Consider the following 20756-nt stretch of genomic DNA (forward strand, 5'->3'; position numbering starts at 1 on the left):
TCACTTTTATTTGTTACTGGAATAAAGATAACTGCAATTTATTTAGCCTTTACTATGTACTAAGAACTTTGAGATGGATGTTATTTATTATTTTATAGATAAACTGATTCTCAGAGACATTAGGTACATATAGTCACTAATTGGTTATTCTAGATTTTTGTATCCCAGTTTCTCTGATTTTAAAACTTGAACTCTTTTTTTTTAAATTTTTTTTTTTTAGTTGTAGATGGACACAATACCTTTATTTTGTTTATTTAGGTTTTTTTTCTTTAATATTTATTTTTCAGTTTTCGGCAGACACAACAACTTTATTTTATTTTTATGTGGTGCTGAGGATCGAACCCAGCGCCCCACACATGCCAGGAGAACACGTTACTGCTTGAGCCACATCCCAGCCCCCCACTTTTCTTTTAATGTGATGCTGAGGATTGAACCCAGTGTCTCATGCATGCTAGGCAAGTGCTCTACCACTGAGCCACAACCCAGCCCCAAAACTTGAACTCTTTACCACCATAATATGTTATCATAGTATATTTAACTTGCTTTGGGTAGTAATTTTTTAGGAGAAAAGCATTTAAAACATTTTCCCTCTTTTTACTGAGGTATACTGAAAGCTATTCTGAGGATGATTCAATTGTGGAAGATTACCCAGATCCACAGGTAAGCCAGACATTTAATAGACTCACTGTGATTCTTTTTCCTTAAAATTATTAGACTTTTTAAGGAAAAAATGATTAAAAAAGTGGAAAAAGAGATTTTGGACATTTTTATCAATAAATAATAGAATACTTGCTACATATTCTGTTGATGATGGATTAACCCATCCTACCAGTGTTTGTGTTTATGGTTAGTTATAAAGAGAAAAAGAAGGGAGTAGCCAGAAATAAGGGCAAACAGATAGAAAGAGAATTAATCATAAAATTGGAGCAAAGAATATATTTTCTGTCTAGGATTTACCAATGAATGGGCTTGACTAAGGAGATATGAAGGTAATACATCAAGTTACTCATAATTTGCCTTCTGTTTTTTCCCTTGATAAATCAGTTTTTGGATATATTAATCAAGTAATGATGACACACAATTATATTTGATCTTTCTTTGAATTGATGGAATAGTAGTGACTCCCAGTGACTACCTGTTCATTTCCATACTTGGTTCTGTTATATTTTTAAAAGTAACCATGCTTATTTTATTTAATCATCAATTATGAACTGGCCCTCCATTAACTTGGAGTGGTGGTGGGTGTACATATTTTTGAATATTAAATGCTTGTTTGTGAATCATCTTATTGTGAACACCCATATATTTTGACTATAAATATCAGAAGTTGGTGAAAGCAAAATGTAGAAACCTTATTAGTATGGTTAATGGAACTTTTCATGAATACCTGAGTAATTAATGGTAAAATCATGTTTCTGCCAGTCATCAAATCACATGAACAGTTCGCTGCTCTCTTTATATCGGAAAGGAAATCCTGATTCTGTCTCAAATACTCCGGAGGTGGAGCAAAGAGAAACTACTACTTCAGCACCACGACTAACTAAAACAAGTTCTATTCCTTTGAAGACTCCTGCAAGAGAATCTGAGGGAGGATGGTTTATTGATAAAACCCCATATGGAAAAAGAGACAGTTTTTTCTTGGACCTATCAGATAATAAAAGTAACCATAAGAAGCCAGTATCTGATACCCAGGTATTTTCATAGTGAACTTTTTAGCCCTATGTAGTTGGAATATGTTACAGTCTTTTCATTGAATTATTAAGGAGACACTTGTGTTTTATGGGTCTTAGGAACTTTGTAATGCATGGAGTATACTTTGCACTACTGCTGTCATTGCCCTCTTAGCCTGAGCCTCTTTCTTGCCTTAAGTATTGAAATAAATGCTTTGGTTATATATTGCACAGGCAACTGAAATCCATCCATTCTTGTTCACCTTGGTTTATTCTTCACGCAGAGATACCTTCTTTGAGTTAAGTCAGGTCATTGCCCTTTTCTTTTACAATCCTTCAGTTGCTTCTTGTAGTCTCAAACCCCAAAATAAAGCCCTGTATTGGGATGTCCTGCTGTCTCTTAATCTCATCTTCTACCATTGTCTTCCCTCACTTCCCTGCTTTACTTTGGCAACAGTGACCTCTTGTTGGTTCTATAGCACACTAAGTCATCTCCTGTTTGGGGCATTAGCATTTGAACTTTCTATCAAACACTTTCAGATTTCTATGGTTCACTTCATCACTTCTTCACGTCTCTTTTCTCATGTAATCTTTGTAGAGGTCTTTTTTCACACAGGAGATAGCTCATTGTTAGGTACTCTGTTTCCTACTCCATTTATTTATTTATTTATTTATTTACTTACTTACTAACTAACTACCTAAAGTCAAAGTCATTTTAGCTTGTGTGATTTTTTTTTTTTCTTAACTCACCCTTTTGTTTTCCTTCACTAGAATATAAGTTCCTGGAGAGCAAGGACTTTGTTTTGTTTAGTACTGCGCCCCTGGCTAAATTATGTCTATCATATGATAGCCAATCAGTTTATTGAATTAATAGTGCCAAATGAACTTCCCAACATACATTTACTAGTAAAAGTTTAAAAATAAGTGTTTTGGTTATGTGTTGCACAGGTGATAAATTTAGGAAGAAGGGATGATTGCTGCTGAAACAGCAATGTGATTTATGTTCAGTTCAGGATAACACCTTAAATCCTAATAAATAGATGTATGTGAAAATATGTAGACTAGGCAGGTGCCTTCATTTTGTTTTTTTTTTTTGTTTGTTTGTTTGTTGTTTTTATTTCTGTCTTAATTCATAGGCACTCTACCACTGAACTACATAATAGCCCTTTTTATTTTTTATTTTGAGTCAGGGTCATGATAAGTTGCCCGGGCTGGTCTTGAACTTGAGATCCTGCTGCCTTAACCTTTTCAGTGGCTGGGATTAGAAGCATGTGCCACTGCATCTGGTAGGCAGATATCTTTTTAAAAAGTTTTGAAATGAAACTTAAAAAAAGCATAATTATCACAAAATGAACACATTGGGTACCTTTCTTCCTTTCTTTTTTATTTATTTACTTTTTATGTGGTGCTGAGGATTGAACCCAGTGTCTCACTCATGTGATGCAGGTGTTCTACCACTGAGCTACAACCCCAGCTCCCTTTCTTCCTTTCTTAATGATTATTTTAAAGCATAGTACAATGAGAGAGGGTTTAAAGTAACTATCCCATGATACAGTGACTGGGTGTATAAGTACTACTAGTAGCCACATTGTGGCTATTGAGCCCTTGAGGCATGACTAGTGCAAATGAGGAAGTGAATTTTTAATTTAAATATAAATTTAAAGTTAAAATTATAGTTAATTTGGTTTTTGGGAAGTCTCTAAATATTTTTGAAACAATGTAGGTATTTCAATCTATTTTAGGGGTAATTTTATAAAGTACAAATCAAGTGTTTCCTATGAAAATTTAGTGTCAAAAGTTGAGATGTGCCATAAAAGTACACATTATATTTTGTTGCTTACTATAAAACAGAATGTAAAACATCTCATTAATAATTTTTTATGTTAAGTCTGTGTTGAAATGAGATTATTTGGTATATACTGAGTTAAATAAAATAGATTATTGTCTGGGGGTATAGCTCAGTGATAGAGCCAGTGCTTTGTATGTACAAGGCCTTGGGTTCCATCCTTAGCACCAAAAAAAAAAAAAAAAAAAAGATTATTAAGTGAATTTGACATAGTTCTATTTTCCTTTATATAATTTTGAGACAGGGTCTCACTAAGTTGCCAGGGATGGCTTCAAACTTGCAGTCAGTTGTCTTGCCTCAGCCTCGTGAGTCACTGGGATTACAGGCATGCACTGCCCCACCTAGCTCCATTTTTAATGTGGCTACTAAATTATATAAAATTATGTATGTGGCTTGCTTTATATTTCTTTTGGTCAGTGTTGCATTAATTGGTTTCCAAACACACAGCCACTGATTTTGGGAAAACATTTCACTTTGACTTATTAATGTGCCTTTTCCAAATGTCTTCACTTTATCCATTGATGGATGAATCAATGCTACATTATGAAGGCAGGAATGGACTTTTTTGGGAAGGTAAGAATGGCAGACATGGCTTACAACTATAAGGAGACTCAATGAGAATAAAAGATGATTTTAGTGTCAAAACAAGGAGCTCACAATTCAGGAACAAGTCATAGACAAATTAATCACTCAAATACAAAACTGATTATGGTAGCCTGTAATATAGTTACAAACACCATATTCTGGGAATGTAAGGAAGAGATTAAATGTAATTAAAAGAATATGGAAAGAAGGTTTTCCAATGTTAGGATTTAAACCTATCTGTAAGGTTATGGAAAAGAAGGCCATCACCAGCAGATAGCATCCTTAAGCAGTGAGATTGGGAATCATTAACAGAAAAGTACTACATCATGAAGGCAGGAATGGACTTTTTTGTGGTCCTGGGAATCAAACACAGAGCCCTGCTCATGCTAGGCAAGTGTTGTACCACCAAGCTACCACTAGCCTTAAATCCCTTCTCACAAAAAAATTATATATATGCATTGTGATTGAAAGTGTGGCATATTTAAATTTATTTTTTCTCTAGGATTCAAAAGAGTCTTCTTTTCTGGAGAGTGATAATAAAAGGAAGGGTAGGCTAAAAGGCAAAGGAAACAAAAGAAAGAAGGAAGATCTTCAGGAAGTGGATGGAGAAATAGAAGCTGTCCTGCAAAAGAAAGGTAAAATGCATATCTTATGGGTAGCAGAAGTTATGTTTGCTTTGAGAGAGTCATCACTCTTCTCCCCAAGCTGTTTTTTTTTTTTTTTAATATTTATTTTATTTTTTGTTTTCGGCGGACACAACATCTTTGTTGGTATGTGGTGCTGAGGATCGAACCCGGGCCGCATGCATGCCAGGCGAGCGCGCTACCGCTTGAGCCACATCCCCAGCTCCCCCAAGCTGTTTTGCTTAGGAGACCTTCTGTGTACAGAAACACTTATTGGAAAATATTTGTCTAATTGACCTTTAATTATTAGTTTATATTCAATCATTAATCTTTTCATCTCCTCTCTTTTTGTTTACTAGCCAAAGCCAGGGCGCTAGAACTGCAGATATCCAGTGTGAAGTTTGAAGATGTTGGAGGCAATGATACTACATTAAAAGTTAGGTCAAATTCAGAATTTTACCTCAAGTGGGTATATTACTAATTACTTATACAAACAAAGCCTACCTCTTTGTTTCTGATATGAGCTGGGAATAGAAAAGGAGATTGGGAAGGTAAGAATGGCAGACATGGCTTACACCTTTTAGGGTATTGAGAGAGAAAAGAAGCACACTATCCTTTATCTTTTCACCTTTTAAAATTAGATTGTACATAAGAGTCATGCTTTATAAATAATATTCTTTAATAGTACTAATAATTAGGTTTACTGTTTTAGTGTCTTCTCTTTTCCAGTTACTATGCTAATTTCTTTTTGTTATATCTTAAAGGTAGGTATTTTTAAAGCTTAGGAAATAGTGGCCCAAGAGGCCATTGCTGAAGTCATGCAGTATGTATCAGAGCCAGGATTCAAATGTAAAGACCTAAAACTTGTACTCTTACCTACTGTATTTTGCTGGTCTGAAGACTATGATATTTCATTGTACTTTGATTCTTTCTGTCTTGGGCAGAAGAAGAAATCTTTTGTTCTTTTTCCCTGCTAGGAAGTCTGCAAGATGCTCATTCACATGCGTCACCCAGAAGTGTACCAGCACTTGGGTGTTGTGCCCCCACGTGGAGTTCTTCTTCATGGACCACCAGGCTGTGGGAAGACATTGCTTGCACATGCAATTGCTGGGGTGAGGTTTCTGACACTCGTTTGCTTTTGCTGTTTTTGTTATTATTTGTTTTTTCCTCTTTGATCAACTTCAGCCAGGCCTGGTATCTCTTTGAAAGAGAATATGATCAATGAAAAATGATACCCCCCACTTTTTTTGGTGGTACCGGGTATTGAACCCAAATAATAACACAAATAAAGGTATTGTGTCCATCTACAACTAAAACTAAAATGTAAGATAGGTGAATATATTTATTGTATATGTGATAAAAGTTGGGTCGGAAGCAAATAAACCCCCTTTTTAAATATGTCATTTAGGCTTTAGTTATTTCTTCTTCACTTTAACTTGATAGTTCTTAAGAACAGTAAAATAGCCAGGCATGGTGATACATGCCTGTAATCCCAGTGGCTCAGGAGGCTGAGGCAGGAGGATCCAGAGTTCAAAGCCAGCCTCAGCAATGATGAGGCACTAAGCACCTCAGTGAGACCCTGTTTCTAAATAGAATGTACAAAAATAGGGCTCAGTCTGGATCTGTGGCTTAGCCATAGTGTACTTGCCTGACATGTGTGAGGCACTGGGTTTGATTCTCAGCACCACATATAAATAAATAAATTAAAGGTCTATCAACAACTAAAAAAATTAATATTAAAAAAAAATAGGGCTGAGGATGTGGCTCAGTGTTTGTGTGCCTCTGAGTTCAATCTCCAATAACAACAACAACAAAAGAACATCTAAGCATAGTATTGATTTTTTTTTTTTTTTAATAGAGGTACATTTAATTCAAAATTTCCATTGAGTCATGTTCTTACATGATTTGTGATATTAAAATATTCTTTCTGATGGTCATGAAAGACACTTGCTTTGCAAAATAAAAGTTAGCAATCTTATTTTAGCCCTGTCAGGTATTTCAGAAACTATATTGGGTAGTAAAATGCAAAATATCCAGGTAACTTCAGTTAATAGAATAGCATACTAATCATTAACAAATTTATACTTTGTGAAACAAAATCATTTTTAGAGGGAAACTTGATTGTTTGCCTCATTTTTGTTGAATATTTCTTTTGTATAATTCCTGCATGGCAGACTTTGTTATATAGTGATAAGTATCACAAATCTAGTTTTAATGTGAGAGAGACATTAAAGTTATTCAGATGAATAAATGTTATACATAGTAACAATTCTATAAAGTGGTAGAAAGAAGTGCAGAATGTTGTGTAGACCATTGGGATACCTAAGTTATAACTGGAGTCAAAGAATATATTGTTGAAGAAGTAAAATTTTCATAGCCAGAAGAAAGAGTACAAGTTTGCCAGATTTGTTGTCAATCATATCGATGGAACAACAATAGTTTCTCTTCTGTTTCTTAAAACGTCTGCCTCTTCTGACTAGTAGTAAGTGGTTCTCTGGGTTAGCAAGTAGAGGAATGCTAGCTGAATATATGGAAAGCAACTGTGTTACAGCTCTTGCTATTTCCTGTCCAGTAGGTAAATGATAGATACAATTGTTTTGATTCAACCCTAAGGTGGGGAGGGCTTGAGATTCAAGAGAGAAAAGAGTTTTATACTGACATCTGTAAAGTGAAAACAAGTAGAAAATATCTGCTTAATGTGCTTGCATAAATCCATAGATTTTTCAATAGTGCTTTTTATAAGGCTCACACACAAAGATGAAGTTCCTCAGGAAAATGGTCATTTTGAAAATGTGATTTTGATGAAGTAGAGAACATGAGGAAAAAGTTGGGAGGTTACAATGTGAATATTTGGTTATTCTATTTTTTTGGTATCAGGGATTGAACTCAGGGGCACTTGACCATTGAACCACATCTCCAGCACTTTGCCTTTGGTTATTCTTTTATGTGTTTGTGCACAGGAACTTGACCTGCCAATTTTGAAAGTAGCTGCTCCAGAGATTGTGTCGGGAGTTTCTGGGGAGTCGGAGCAGAAGCTCAGAGATTTATTTGAGCAAGCTGTGGTGAGTCAGCTAATGACTAACATCATTGTCAGATCTTATAAACTTATATTTAAAGATCCTGCTTTTCTGATGTTGGTACTTGTTACTCATTCACTGGCTATTATTTTATAAGCTTAGAAATTTGTTATGCATGTTGGCTAAATATTTGAAATGGATTTAATGATACAGACTATTGGATAAAAAATCTATTTCATCTGAAATTAAATAAAGATAATTGATGGGAAGTTTTGGGCTTTCATACCCAGTAGTCATGAATTGAAAATATATTATCTTTATGATATTTTCATTAGCATACTTTTCCCAACTTTGGTTATACCAAACAATTACTAAGAAATATGAAAATTGTTATATTTAGGATTACTATATTTTAAAAGCAGCCATAAACATGGCAGGATAAAACTCCTCTCTATTTGTATATGAAAGCTGTGAAAAAAAATTCTTTTACCAGAGAGAGAAATTTCAGATTTGATTTTTTTCTGAAGTGTAATTTGTGTTATTAAAATTTGGATGATGATATTTACATCCTATTAAAGCTTTATTTTCAAATGGGATAGTAGTTATATGTCTGTACTTTCAGTGAGGAATATGACTTCAAATCCTGTGCTATTATATGTGATATTGAACTAGAGCTTTAACCACTCTACCATCAATTTATTTACTAGTAAAATAGGGTAATAATAATACCTTAATTTCATGGAGTATTAAATGTATTGTTGAGAGTATTAAATGAGAGAATTCTTCTTTGCCACCCCCTCTTTCTTTTTTTTTGGTACTAAAGATTAAGCCCAGGAGTGTTTTACCACATCCCCAGCCCTTTTTATTTTGAGACAGGGTCTTTCTAAGTTGCTCATAACTTTGCTAAATTGCTGAGGCTGGCTTTGAACTTGTGATCCTCCTGCTCCAGCCTCCTGAGTCACAGGGATTATAGATATAAGCCACCACTGTCCACTTGAAAATTCTTTTAAAACCTTTAATGTAATGCCTTGTGCACATACACAAGAGCCCTGTAAATATTAGACATGCTATTATGTACACTGGAGCAAACATAAGTCACTGTAGCTAAAACTAAAAAGTGATGAAAGGTTTAATTTTATGTCTTTATTTATATTCAAAGTATATGATGGCTGATGAACATGACCAATACAACCACTAGATGCTGATGTGAAATTAGAAGAAAAATTATATTTCAATAGTCATTGAGAAAAGTATTTTAAAATGGCAAGAATGCAGAGGCTGTTTGCTTGGTTTGTTAACTGACAATGAAAAAGGTGTGGGCAGCACAAGGAAGATACAAAGAAAGGATAGAAAGGCAGTGTGCACAGCTAATTCTTTCAGATGTCACCTGCTTTCCAAAACCTGCCTGATTCAGTTTTTGATTTGGCATGTAGAGCCAGAGGACAGTAGTAAATTGCATGTAGATAGTTGTGTTAAAAGTTTCTTTTTAAACCAGTATAGAACCAGTATGATGTCTGACAGTATGTGTTCAGCGAATGTATGGTGTAACACTATACATACCACCTTTCCCTGGTCTCCTCTTTCGTAGTGAAAGTGAGTACAATAAAGTATGTGGTTTAGAGAACAGATTCAAATCACATCAGGTGGTTCTTTGCAGAAAACTATATGCTTCTTTAAAGGCTAATTCTGATGACCTTCTCATGTTCTTCCTTTTCTCCCAATCTTCTAGGTCACTGGCAAATACTTATGTGTTTATTTTCTGAGAATTTTGCTCTCTGTAACTTTACTCTTTTGTAACTGGGTAACGTTTCCAGTTGTCTTAGATGATGTTTTGCAGACATTGTCATGACAAGGATTGGGGAAGAGAGCCAGCTAGGAATGATTCTAGCATGTGGTTTTGAGATGTCTTAGCCAGACTGATTGAGCATAGTCAATGTTACCCCTCAGGATCAAATAATTGAGAATGATTTAGATTGAACATCTAGATATTTTTCTTTAAATTTTTCATTTTAACTAATGTTTATGTCTCCTTCTTTGTGTTAAGATAAACATAACAAAATTTATCATTTTAGCCGTTTTTAAGTGTACAATTCAGTGGCATGAAGTACATTTACATTTTTGTGTAAATCGTCACTAGTATCTACCTCCAGAACTTTTTCATCTTTCCAAACTGAAACGCTGTATCTGATAAACAATAATTCCCCATTCCCCTGCTACTGCAGTTCTACAAACATTCTAACTTAGGCCTTAATGAATTTGACATTCGGTAACTAGCTTATTTCCTAACTTATTCAGTCTGTACCCTATCTGGGTGTTTTGTATGTTTGTTTGGTTTTAGATTTTGGTGGTACTTGGGATTCAACCTGGGGGCACTTTACCACTGAGCTGCATCCCCAACATTTTTTTTTTTTTTTTTTTACTCCTTAATTTTGAGACAGGATCTCACTAAGTTACCTAAGTTGGCCTTGAATTTGATTCTTCTACTACTTTAGCCTCCCAAATAGCTGGGATTTCAGGCATGTGCCACCTGGTTCTGCTGCTTCTCAACTTCCTCTTATAGCAGATTTGAAAGAAAAGCTTGGACATTTTTATATTGGTAGAAACATAAAACACTTAATAAAGTTGGGTTTTCTAATTTAAACCTTTTAGACTTACTGTTTATGTTTCATAGCATAGCAAACATGTCTGATTTATAAAAGAATTTCAGTAAATTTAGCACAAAACATGACTTGATGAAGACTATAAATGTGCTACCAGATCTGTAGTCATTTATTGTCCTCTTTTAAACATTGTGTTTTTCTTCAGATAGATAAGTCAGAAATAACACTGTGAACTGCCTTCTTGAGGGGTGGTTATTCATTTGATGAATGGTCCTTGAACTCTAAGATTTTAAAAATTGTATATAGATGCATGCCTATAATCCTGCCTATTTGGAGTCTAAAGTAGAAGGATTACAAGTTCTAGGCTAGCCTAGTCTAGTGAAACCCTGTCTCCAAATTAAAAAACAAACAAAAAAGAACTGGAATGTAACTTAGTGGTAGAGCACCCCTGAGTTTAATCCCTAGTACTACAAAACAAATAAGCCTTGGGAATGTAGCTTAGTGGTAGAATGCCTCTGAATTCAATCCCCAGTACTTCAAAAAAGAAAGAAAAGATGTATGTATTTAACTATGCATCAATATAGGAAATGTATTCATAGTCATCTTTTTATGATATTTTTATTTCTAGTCAAATGCACCCTGTATTGTTTTCATCGATGAAATTGATGCTATTACTCCCAAAAGAGAAGTTGCTTCAAAAGATATGGAACGAAGAATTGTAGCCCAGCTCCTAACTTGCATGGATGGTCAGTTTGAAATAATGAATTCATTTTAAGATAATAAATTTCTTAAAATAGTTTAAGTCATACACAAAGATAAAATATTTAAACCATAAATCTCGTAGTGTAAATTAAGAAACCTTTATCACAAAAGATTATAGCATTAATTTAACTTAAAGTATATGTTATCGTTATTTTTAATGTGTTTACATATATATGGTAGCATATTTTGCTTTTTATAATTCTGAGATTGCACCATAGACATTGTTCAACTTACCATTTGTTCCTTAACAGTTCATCTTAAGAAATGTTCCCATTTTAATCTTTTTTTAACTGGTGCCATGATATTCTTAAGATAGATTTACTATATTGTACTTAAACATTCCCACATTAATGAATGTTTGTTTTCAATTTTTTGCAGTAAGTTAGGGAGAATATCATTAAAAGAGTCTTTTTGGTGCACATGTAGGTTTCCATGATAAATACTAGAAGTAGAATTGGTAATTGAAAATTATACATTTTCAGTTTTTCATGCACATTACATTCCATAAGACTTTGCAATTTTTATTTCCACTAGCATTACATAAGAATCAACTAGAGCTTTTGAAAGTAGAGTCTGCCTACTTTGAAACAGCACATGTTTTGTGTACACAAGAAAATTTGAAGTAGTACATGTTTTGTGTTCCTTGCCATTCTAGGTTGCAAGTTGCTTATTATTCTATTTTATATATATCTAAAATTTTTCTGCTGTGTTTTTGAGGTTTGTGTTCTGAGAAAAGTCCTTCATTACTTTTCCGCTAGCTAAAGAATATACTGCATAAACTCGTGATTTAATTAGTGTCTTACTACCTTCTTATTTCTTGTGAAGGAGTATAACCTGACTCCTTGCTGTTCAATCCTGGTTCAATTAAGAGAAATTAACTTAGAATGATAAACTTTAAGGCCTACATTCTTTTCATCCCCGGAAATCCATGTTACTGTCCTCCCCAGACTCCCTGTGGTTAGATTGATGACCTTGCCTAAATGTACCATGCAATTTCCAACTCTGTGTTGTCACTCAAGCTTTTTCTTCTCCGTAGAATTTAATTAGCATCTATCTCTGCTTTTAAATTTAACATCATATTCACCTTTGGTATTTCCTGAAATATTACCTCTTTCACGAACCCTCCCTTATTCCTCAGTTGGAATTCACAATATCTTTTTTGTTTTGTTGTGGTGTTTCATTTATACTACCAATAATTATATTTCATAAAACTTGGCTTACAGCCTGTATTCTTAATTATACACTTAACATTTCTGAATACATTATGAATTGCTAAGATACTTTTTATATATGACATTTTTTATCTCTAAACTTTTTTTTTAATTTAAAAAAGTTTCTTATTTACTATACATGACAGTAGAATACATTTTGACATATTGTACACAAATAGAGCACAACTTCTCATTCCTCTGGCTGTACATGGTGCAGAGTCACTCCAGTAATGTAATCATACATGTATATAGGGTAATAATGTCTGTCTCTATGAGACATTTAATGTTAGTTTTTAGTTAAAGTGTGTAATACTTCATCTCTAACCATTAAATGATTTGTGTAATGTGATAGATGTCTTTGTCACCACTATTTTGTGTCTGGTTCTTATTAGATTTGAATAATGTGGCCGCTACAGCTCAAGTCCTGGTTATTGGAGCTACTAATCGACCAGATTCGTTAGACCCTGCTTTGAGACGTGCAGGAAGGTTCGACCGAGAAATATGCCTAGGTATCCCTGATGAAGCATCCAGAGAAAGGTATATTCTTATAGAATAAAGTTTGTATGCCACTATGTTATCTATATATTAAATTCTTTGAAAGTAAGGGTTGAGAAATACTATGTAGCCTTATCTCTCTCTCTCTCTCTCTCTCTCTCTCTCTCTCTCTCTCTCAGTGAAATTGATTTGTTAAGAGATCAATTTGGTAAAGTGCTTGCCTTGCATGCACAAGGCCCTGGGTTCAATCCCCAGCACCACAAAAAAAAAAAAAAAAAAAAAAAAAAGAAAAGAAAAAAAATATCCCACATCAAATTATGGTTAAGAATACAACTTACTGATTAGTAGGATATTGTTTCAGGTTGTTTTTCAGTAGTGATGATGAATTTACATATTCATACTCATTTGTCTAGTCTTGTTAACTTGTGTCTTTTGCTGACCAGCTTAGGGACAGTGTCTTGAGCTATGGAATAGAGCAGTGCCATCTAGTTCACATTGAGTATAGTGCTTTAATCCTTAATAGTAACCTGACTTAGACCATGGTCCCATGACAAAAAATGAAATGGCAGCCAGAGAGTTGAATGTTGTCTGTGTTTGCTGCAGGGTCAGCCTTTCCCACTAATTGGGGTGGAATGTCCACAGAGCAAATAGATAGATGTCCATCAATAAACAAAAATATCTCAAGAAGTACATTTGGAGTCTAGTGAAGAAATGTTCTGAAGTGTCACATTTATAATGGCTTTGCCTTAAGTTAATGACACTAAAAATTGGTGTACGTGTTACTAGGCTCTTTTAGGAAAAAGTGGTAAATAGTGAAAGAAAAATGGTCATAGGAACAGTGAAGAAGGGGAAGGATGGAAGAAGTGATCAGAAAGCACTGTGGGTAGGAGAAAGGCTTGGAGGGGGCCCTGCCATCCTCCACTTCTTCCCAGTACTTGTTCGCTAAGGATTTTTTTGGCACTTTCTTCTTAAGCTGTTATATCTACATATGCTAATTGCATTCGGACACCCTCGCGCGCACACATACACTGTTTAAACAGTTAATCGGCCACTTGGCTTTGTTTACTAACATGTTTATTATATCTGAGGCAAAATAATATTTAATATTTAAGTTGCTCATATTTATTCAGTAAACATGTATAAAGGTATAGTAAGTCTATATACTACCTTGGCAAGTATTGTGCGTATATAGAGTTTTAAGTCCTTACTTTCAAGGTGCTTACAACACAGTGAGAGAAATAAGGAGCTTGTAAGAAGCCTTTTGTTTATTGGTGGATATCTGTTTGATATTTGCTCTATCAACATTCAATTCCAGTTCCTAGGAAAAACAATTCCTTGTAGACAATGGGATGTATAAAGAGGAATTTCTTTTTAGAGTAGTAAAAACTTGAGTATATTGAAATGTTGATTGGAAGGAGCAGATGGGAGGCTTGGGGATTCAGTGCTTGTGCATTCTATTGGCCTTACAAAAGGGAAGAAGGAAGGATATGAAATATGTAGGTTTATCAATATGGTACTGGAAAACTGAGGGTGTTTCCTCTGAGTTAAAAGAGTGAGATTGTCTGATGAAGGAAAGATACATATTGGATGAGTTAGAAGTTTGCAGAGTATAAGGATCTGAGTAGCCAGGCATGGTAGCGCATGCCTATAATATAATCCTAGCATCTCGGGAGTCTGAGGCAGGAGGATTGTAAATTCAAAGCCAGTCTCAGTAATTTAGAGAGGCCCTAAGCAACTTAGTGAGACCCTGTCTCAAAATAAAAATAAAAATAATTGCAAGTAGCTCAATGATTAAGTGCCCCTGAATTCAATCCCTGGTACCAAAAAGAAGATCTGAAATTATTTTTGGAAAATTGAGATTAGTTGACTAGAATAATGATAAGATTGCCTGGCCTTGTTCAGGATTGAAGTATAGAATGGTACCAGTAGGCAGATTTATGATTTTTCTTTACCTGTGATGCTGAACAATCTAGGTCCAGGCAAGGAGAAATAGAGATTTAGGGTTTAGATTAAAAAAAAGAAGAAGAAAAGAAAAGATTTTGGACTCCAAACCTAAAAATAGTATTTGATGAGGCTGTAAACCAAAGAACCTTGTGAGGTCCAAGAACAGGTGAGTGGGAGTAATGGAGCACATAAGCTAGAGGGTAGGGACTACTCTGGACAGACTAAGGTATTTTAAATAGTGATTGTAGGGGTTAGCCAGATCCAGGTGATGATAAGGTTGAGGTGTAACTGAAAGAGTAAATGAAGTGGGAAATAGCGGACTGGGCATAACTGATTGGAATGTCGGTGAGTAGGTGCCAGGACTTTGAGTCAGTGCTGGAAGTTATCCCAGCTTTGCCTCATGGTATCCTTGTTCTAGCTATTAAACATTTCTAAGTTTTAGTTTATTTGTTTGTATTACAGTAATAATAATTTACCTGTAAGATGGTAATAATAATTCTTACGAGTACAGAATTAATGTAACCTCGCACATCTTTTTTTTTTTTTTTTGGCAGGTCCTGGGAATTGAACTCAGGCCCTCACATATACTGAGCAAGCACTTTACCACTGAACTTCACCTTCAGGCCTAGAAAAAACGTTTAAGGGCGCTGTTAATATTTTTCTGAACTTTTTTTAGTGTGGGGAACGGGTACTAAAGAGGCACTTTACCACTAAGCTGCATCCCCAGCCCCCCTCCCCCCACTTTTTTCCCCCTTAATTTTATTTTAAAACAGGTTCTCACTGTGTTACTTAGGGTTTTGCTGAGCCTGGCCTCAAACTTGTGATCTTCCTGCCTCAGCCTTCAGAGCTGCTTGGATTATAGGCCTGTGCCACCTCACCTGGCTTTTTCTTCTGAACTTTAAAAGCATTTTTATTATGGAAAATTTTTAGTGCACATAAAAGGAGATTCATATAATTGTTCTAGTTTCTTTTTTTTGGTACCCAGGATTGAACCCAGGGCTGCTTAACCACTGAGCCACATCCCCAGTCCTTTTTTGTATTTTACTTAGAGACACTGAGTTGCTTAATGCCTTGCTAAGTTGCTGAGGCTGGCTTTGAATTCATGATTCTCCTGCCTCAGTTTCTTGCGCCTCTGGGATTATAGGTGTGTGACACATACCCAGCCTAGTTGTTATTGTTCCAGAATAAACTATTCCAAAATTTAATGGCTTAAAATAATAGTCATTTCATTGTATTTCATAATTTCTGTATGTCACGAATTTTAAAAAGCCTCAGCCAGAGGCTTATTCTGTCTTTGGTATCATATGGTTCTGGTAGTTAGAGATAGAATATTGGGGTATCAGAGCCATGGTTTTATATTCATCGATCTATCTACCTATTTATTCAACCCATTTTATCTGTGTACCTATCTAATTGCTCCCCCTACCCCCTTCTTCTTCTTTTTTAGAAAAAGAAGGCTTATTGCTCTTCTAGTAAAGGAGAAAAATAGGGAACTCCTGTCCCAGAGACTGTGATTCTCTCCTTTTTTTTCTTGTCAATTTAGGGCTTCTCATGCCTAATTTGGGCTTCCTAACAGCCAGGTATTCTCAGTGTGGTAGGGTGATTACATGACAGCTTGGAGCTATAGTTTGAGGGTTTCATTGACTAGGCCAGAGTAGCATTGCTTTTTTAAACCTAGCCTTAGAAATCATATACCATCACTTCCACCATATTAGATGGTTGATTAGTCACTAAAGTCAGCCCAAATTCAAGGGGAAGATACACAGACCCTCTGTCATAATAAAATATGGATCAACATTTTTTTTATTAGTGGACACGATTTAAAAAACCATTACAATAATGAAACCCCCATGTATTTACTATCCAATTTCAACAATTAACATTTTTACAGTTTTTGTGAACTATAGAAGAATCAAAATGAACAAGAAGATCCAGGCTTAAGTATTTTCTGTGCCAGACTTGGTATTAGACATCGTTCTTAGGGGTATTGGTTCCTTTTAGTAGGAAGTGGTACTTTGGAGGGGGGGGTGTATGTTTTGTTTTGTGTTTGAAGTGGTACTTTGTAATCATAATCTGGGTACTAGGGATGCTTGTTACTTTGAACTTAGTCATTTTTTGTACACCATTCAGTGAATGAGGTAGGAAACACACATTCATAGAAGTATTAAAAAATACGTGTGAAATGTGTATGTATTTAATAAAAAGAGGAGTTTATACTGATTCTTTCAATTCTTGTTCAGGACTTCCAGATTCTTACTTAATTCATTGATCTTCTGATGCATCTTTTTGTAGTTTTGTGAGTATATTTTTGGAATAGATTCTTAAAGCAAAATTAATGAGTCAAAGACAGATGTATATGTAATTTTGGTAGATAGCACCTTATTTCCCAATAGGTTTGTGCCATTTTTATTTATTTATTTTTTAAGTGGTACTGGGGATTGAAGCCAGGGTGCTTTACCACAGAACAACATCTCCAGCCCTTTTAATTTTTTATTTTGTGACAGAATCACCAAGTTGCTGAGGTTGGTCTTGGACTTGTCAACCTCTAGTTTTAGCCTCCCTAGTTGTTGGGATTATAGGTGTGCACTATGAACCTGGCCATGTTTACATTTCCACTATTATTGACTATTACTGAATAGGATTGTCTGTTTTTCCACAGTCTTATAGTATACTGTTTGATCTTTAATTGTTTTCTTTCTTTCTTTCTTTCTTTCATTTTTTTTTAAGAGAGAGAGAGAGAATTTTTTAATATTTATTTTTTAGTTTTTGGCAGACACAACATCTTTGTTTGTATGTGGTGCTATGGATCGAACCCGGGCCGCACGCATGCCAGGCGAGCGCGCTACCACTTGAGCCACATCCCCAGCCCCTTTCTTTCATTTTTGGACTGGAAATTTAACACAGGGCAATTTTTCACTGAGCTGCAACCCCAGCTATTTTTTAAAAATTTTGAGAAAGGGTCTCATTATCTAGGACCTCACTAAATTGCTGACCTGGCCTTGAACTTAGAATCCTTCTATCTCAGCCTCCAGACCTGCTGGTGTGTGCCACTATGCCTGGTTTTGTTTTTACAATAGAATTAGTACTTTCTCCTTTTCTATTTTCCTTACCATTTTATTTATAGAAGAAACAGGTCGTTGTTCTATAGAATTTCCTACTTTCTGGATTTGGCTCATTGTATCCTTTTTTTAAAAATATTTTTTTATACCTTTATTTTACTTATTTATTTTTATGTGGTGCTGAGGATCAAACACAGGGCCTCGAATGTGCTAGGCCAGCGCTTTACCATGGAGCCATAATGCCAGCCAGCCCCTCATTGTATCGTTAATATGTCATTTAACCTCTTCTTCTGTTCTTGTATTTCCTACAAACTGGACGTTAAATACAAGGGTTTGGTTAGATGAAGCTTTGTTCTTTTAGCAACATTCTTCCTTAGGTGCTACTGGTATTTCCTGTGAATCATGTCAGAAGTAGTCTGTTCTCATGCATTTGGTGACCTTAGTTTGGGTTATGGTTTTAAATATGTGAGTCCTTTGGTTTCTTTTTCGTTAACCAGTCTTTTGTAGGTTGATTAAAAAAATAAAGATGATAACTGGCTTTGAAAAATGTAAAGAAGTCTTGGAATTCCTTTCTGATGGATCTTATTTCAAGCCACATTTTGGAAATCTGAGAAATTCTCATTTCTGGAGCTGGATATTTTGAGACCCTAGACCAATAGTGGTTCAAGATAAGCTGATACTCCACACTTACACTTAAAAATTACTCCTAATGTATTTATAATCTGGTTTGAGTTTATTTTCCCTGAACTTTGTAGACTATGTAATATGGTAAAGAATCACTTGGCTCATTCTTGGCAATGTTCAATTAGTTTAAGAGAGGGTAATATTTTCATGTTCCTTAAGTTTGAAGAGGTTTTAAAGTTGGTGTTTGTAGTATTTCCTTAGTATTAAGCTAATATTAACATTTAATGCAAAATTTGCCATTCCCTCTTTTACAGTGGACCTAGAATGTGAGTCTCATATAGAAACCATGCTTTTCTCATCTTTGTAGATTCACTTGGCCCAACATTTAGCACACGGTTAATTCTTGTTTCATATTTATTGAATTAGGGACAAGGGTTGTTATTTTTCAACCTGGCTTCATATAAAAATATATTTTTTTTCTTACAGTTTTTTTTTCTTAATTGATTTTTTGTAAATGAAGGTACTTTAAAAAATTTTTATTCTAATTTGTTATGTATGACAGCAGAATGCATTGCAGTTCATATTACACATATAGAGCACAATTTTTCATATCTCTGGTTTGTACACAAAGTAGATAGAGTCACATCATTCGTGTCTTCATACATGTACTTAGGGTAATGATGTCCATCTCATTCCACCATTAGAGTTTGTCTAATCCTCCCATGCTCCTCTGCCCCAACCCCATTATGAATCAGCATCCTTATATCAGAGAAAACATTCGGCATTTGGTTTTTTGGGATTGGCTAACTTTACTTAGCATTATATTCTCTAACTCCATCCATTTATCTGCAAATTTCGTGTTTTATTCTCTTTTAATACTATTCAGCAGTAGTATTCCATTGTGTGTATATACCACATTTTCGTAATATGTTCATCTACTGAAGGGCATCTAGGTTGGTTCCACAGTTTAGCTGTTCTGAATTGTGCTGCTGTAAACATTGATGTGGTGGTATCCCTTGTAGTATGCTGTTTTTAAGTCCTTTGGGTATAGACCAAGGAGTGGGATAGCTGGGTCAAATGATGGTTCCATTCACAGTTTTTCAAGGAATCTCCATACTGCTTTCCATATTGGCTGCACCAAATTGCAGTCCCACCAGCAGTGTATGAGTGTGCCTTTTCCCCCCACATCCTCGCCAACACTTACTGTTTGGAAATTGAAGGTACTTTTTTTTACAGAGTCAAAAGCCAAAGAGTGAAAATAAACTTTTAACAAAACACAGTAGTTTCCTACCTGCTTCCTTCTTCTATTATTATACCACAGAATTAATCACTTCAAAGTTATACCTTCTTGTCATTTTTCTTGTTGTCCAGTAACATTAGCTGTTTCCAATTGATTTTGGAACATGAATAGCTTACCTTTTCAAAATATAGCCTTTCCCCCCCTTTTTCAAATATATTATGAATTTTGACTATACCCACATTTTGCATTTTCATTTCTTATCTATGTAATTGTTTACTAAAGATTCAAGTAAAATATTCTGACCACATTCCCTCTCTTCACCTTTTTTCTAGAATTCATGATTGTCCTTTGTTTATTTTATTCTCTGATGTTCTTGTTCTGCTATTAAATATCAATTCATTTTATTTTTTGCCTGGTCAAACTTATCATAATTTTTAGTGATACAATTTGGATATGGAATGTTCCCCAGAGGCCCATTTGTTAAATGCTTGCTCCCTAGCTTGGTGCTTTTGGGAGGTTGTAGAAACTTTAAGAGGTAGGGGCTAGTTTGAGGTCTTCAGGTCATTGAGGGAGTGCCTTCACATGGGATTGTGGGATCCTGGTCTTTTCCCCTCCTCCTTCCTAGTTTTTCTTTCATGCCCCTAGGGAAGCAGTTTTTCTGTACTACATGCTCTTGCCATGATGTGCTCTGCCACACATCAAAGGCCTGAAAGCACTTTTTCCACCTAATCATAGACTGAAACTGTGAACTAAAATAACTTTTTCTTTTTTATCAGCTAATTATCTCTAGTGTTTGTTTTAGTGACAGAAAGCTGACTAACCCACTACAGGTTCCATTTTTCCCTCTTGGAGACATCCCCTAGGAGAATGCTTTTGTTTTTGTGTTCAATCTGGAGTGATAGCTCACTGGACCTGCTGCTCAGTAATTGTCCTGATATCTGGCTGTCATTCAGGGAATTCCACTGGTCTGTTTCCTATCTTGGTTTACTTATTTCCTACAACCCATATTGGTCTTTTTTTTTTTCTAGTTTATTCCATTTTTTTTTTTGCCAGAGTACATCTTTATTAATGAGAGATGAT

General features: G+C 35.1%; 1 protein-coding gene across 3 annotated transcripts in view; it reads left to right on the forward strand.

Annotated features, from left to right (window-relative positions):
• Positions 1–20756, forward strand: part of NVL (nuclear VCP like) — a 135573-nt gene that overhangs the window by 21294 nt on the left and 93523 nt on the right. The window contains exons 5-12 of one of the 3 annotated variants that reach the window (XM_081299338.1): positions 603–660; positions 1423–1692; positions 4604–4736; positions 5084–5160; positions 5702–5836; positions 7685–7786; positions 10970–11087; positions 12707–12851. In XM_081299338.1, the coding sequence (XP_081155464.1) occupies positions 603–660; positions 1423–1692; positions 4604–4736; positions 5084–5160; positions 5702–5836; positions 7685–7786; positions 10970–11087; positions 12707–12851 (1038 nt within the window). The remainder of the gene's footprint in view (positions 1–602; positions 661–1422; positions 1693–4603; positions 4737–5083; positions 5161–5701; positions 5837–7684; positions 7787–10969; positions 11088–12706; positions 12852–20756) is intronic. The other 2 variants (XM_081299339.1, XM_081299340.1) reach the window with 2 other exon arrangements.

The sequence above is a fragment of the Spermophilus citellus genome (assembly GCF_964194105.1).
Source record: "Spermophilus citellus genome assembly, chromosome: 6".
Taxonomy (NCBI): domain Eukaryota; kingdom Metazoa; phylum Chordata; class Mammalia; order Rodentia; family Sciuridae; genus Spermophilus; species Spermophilus citellus.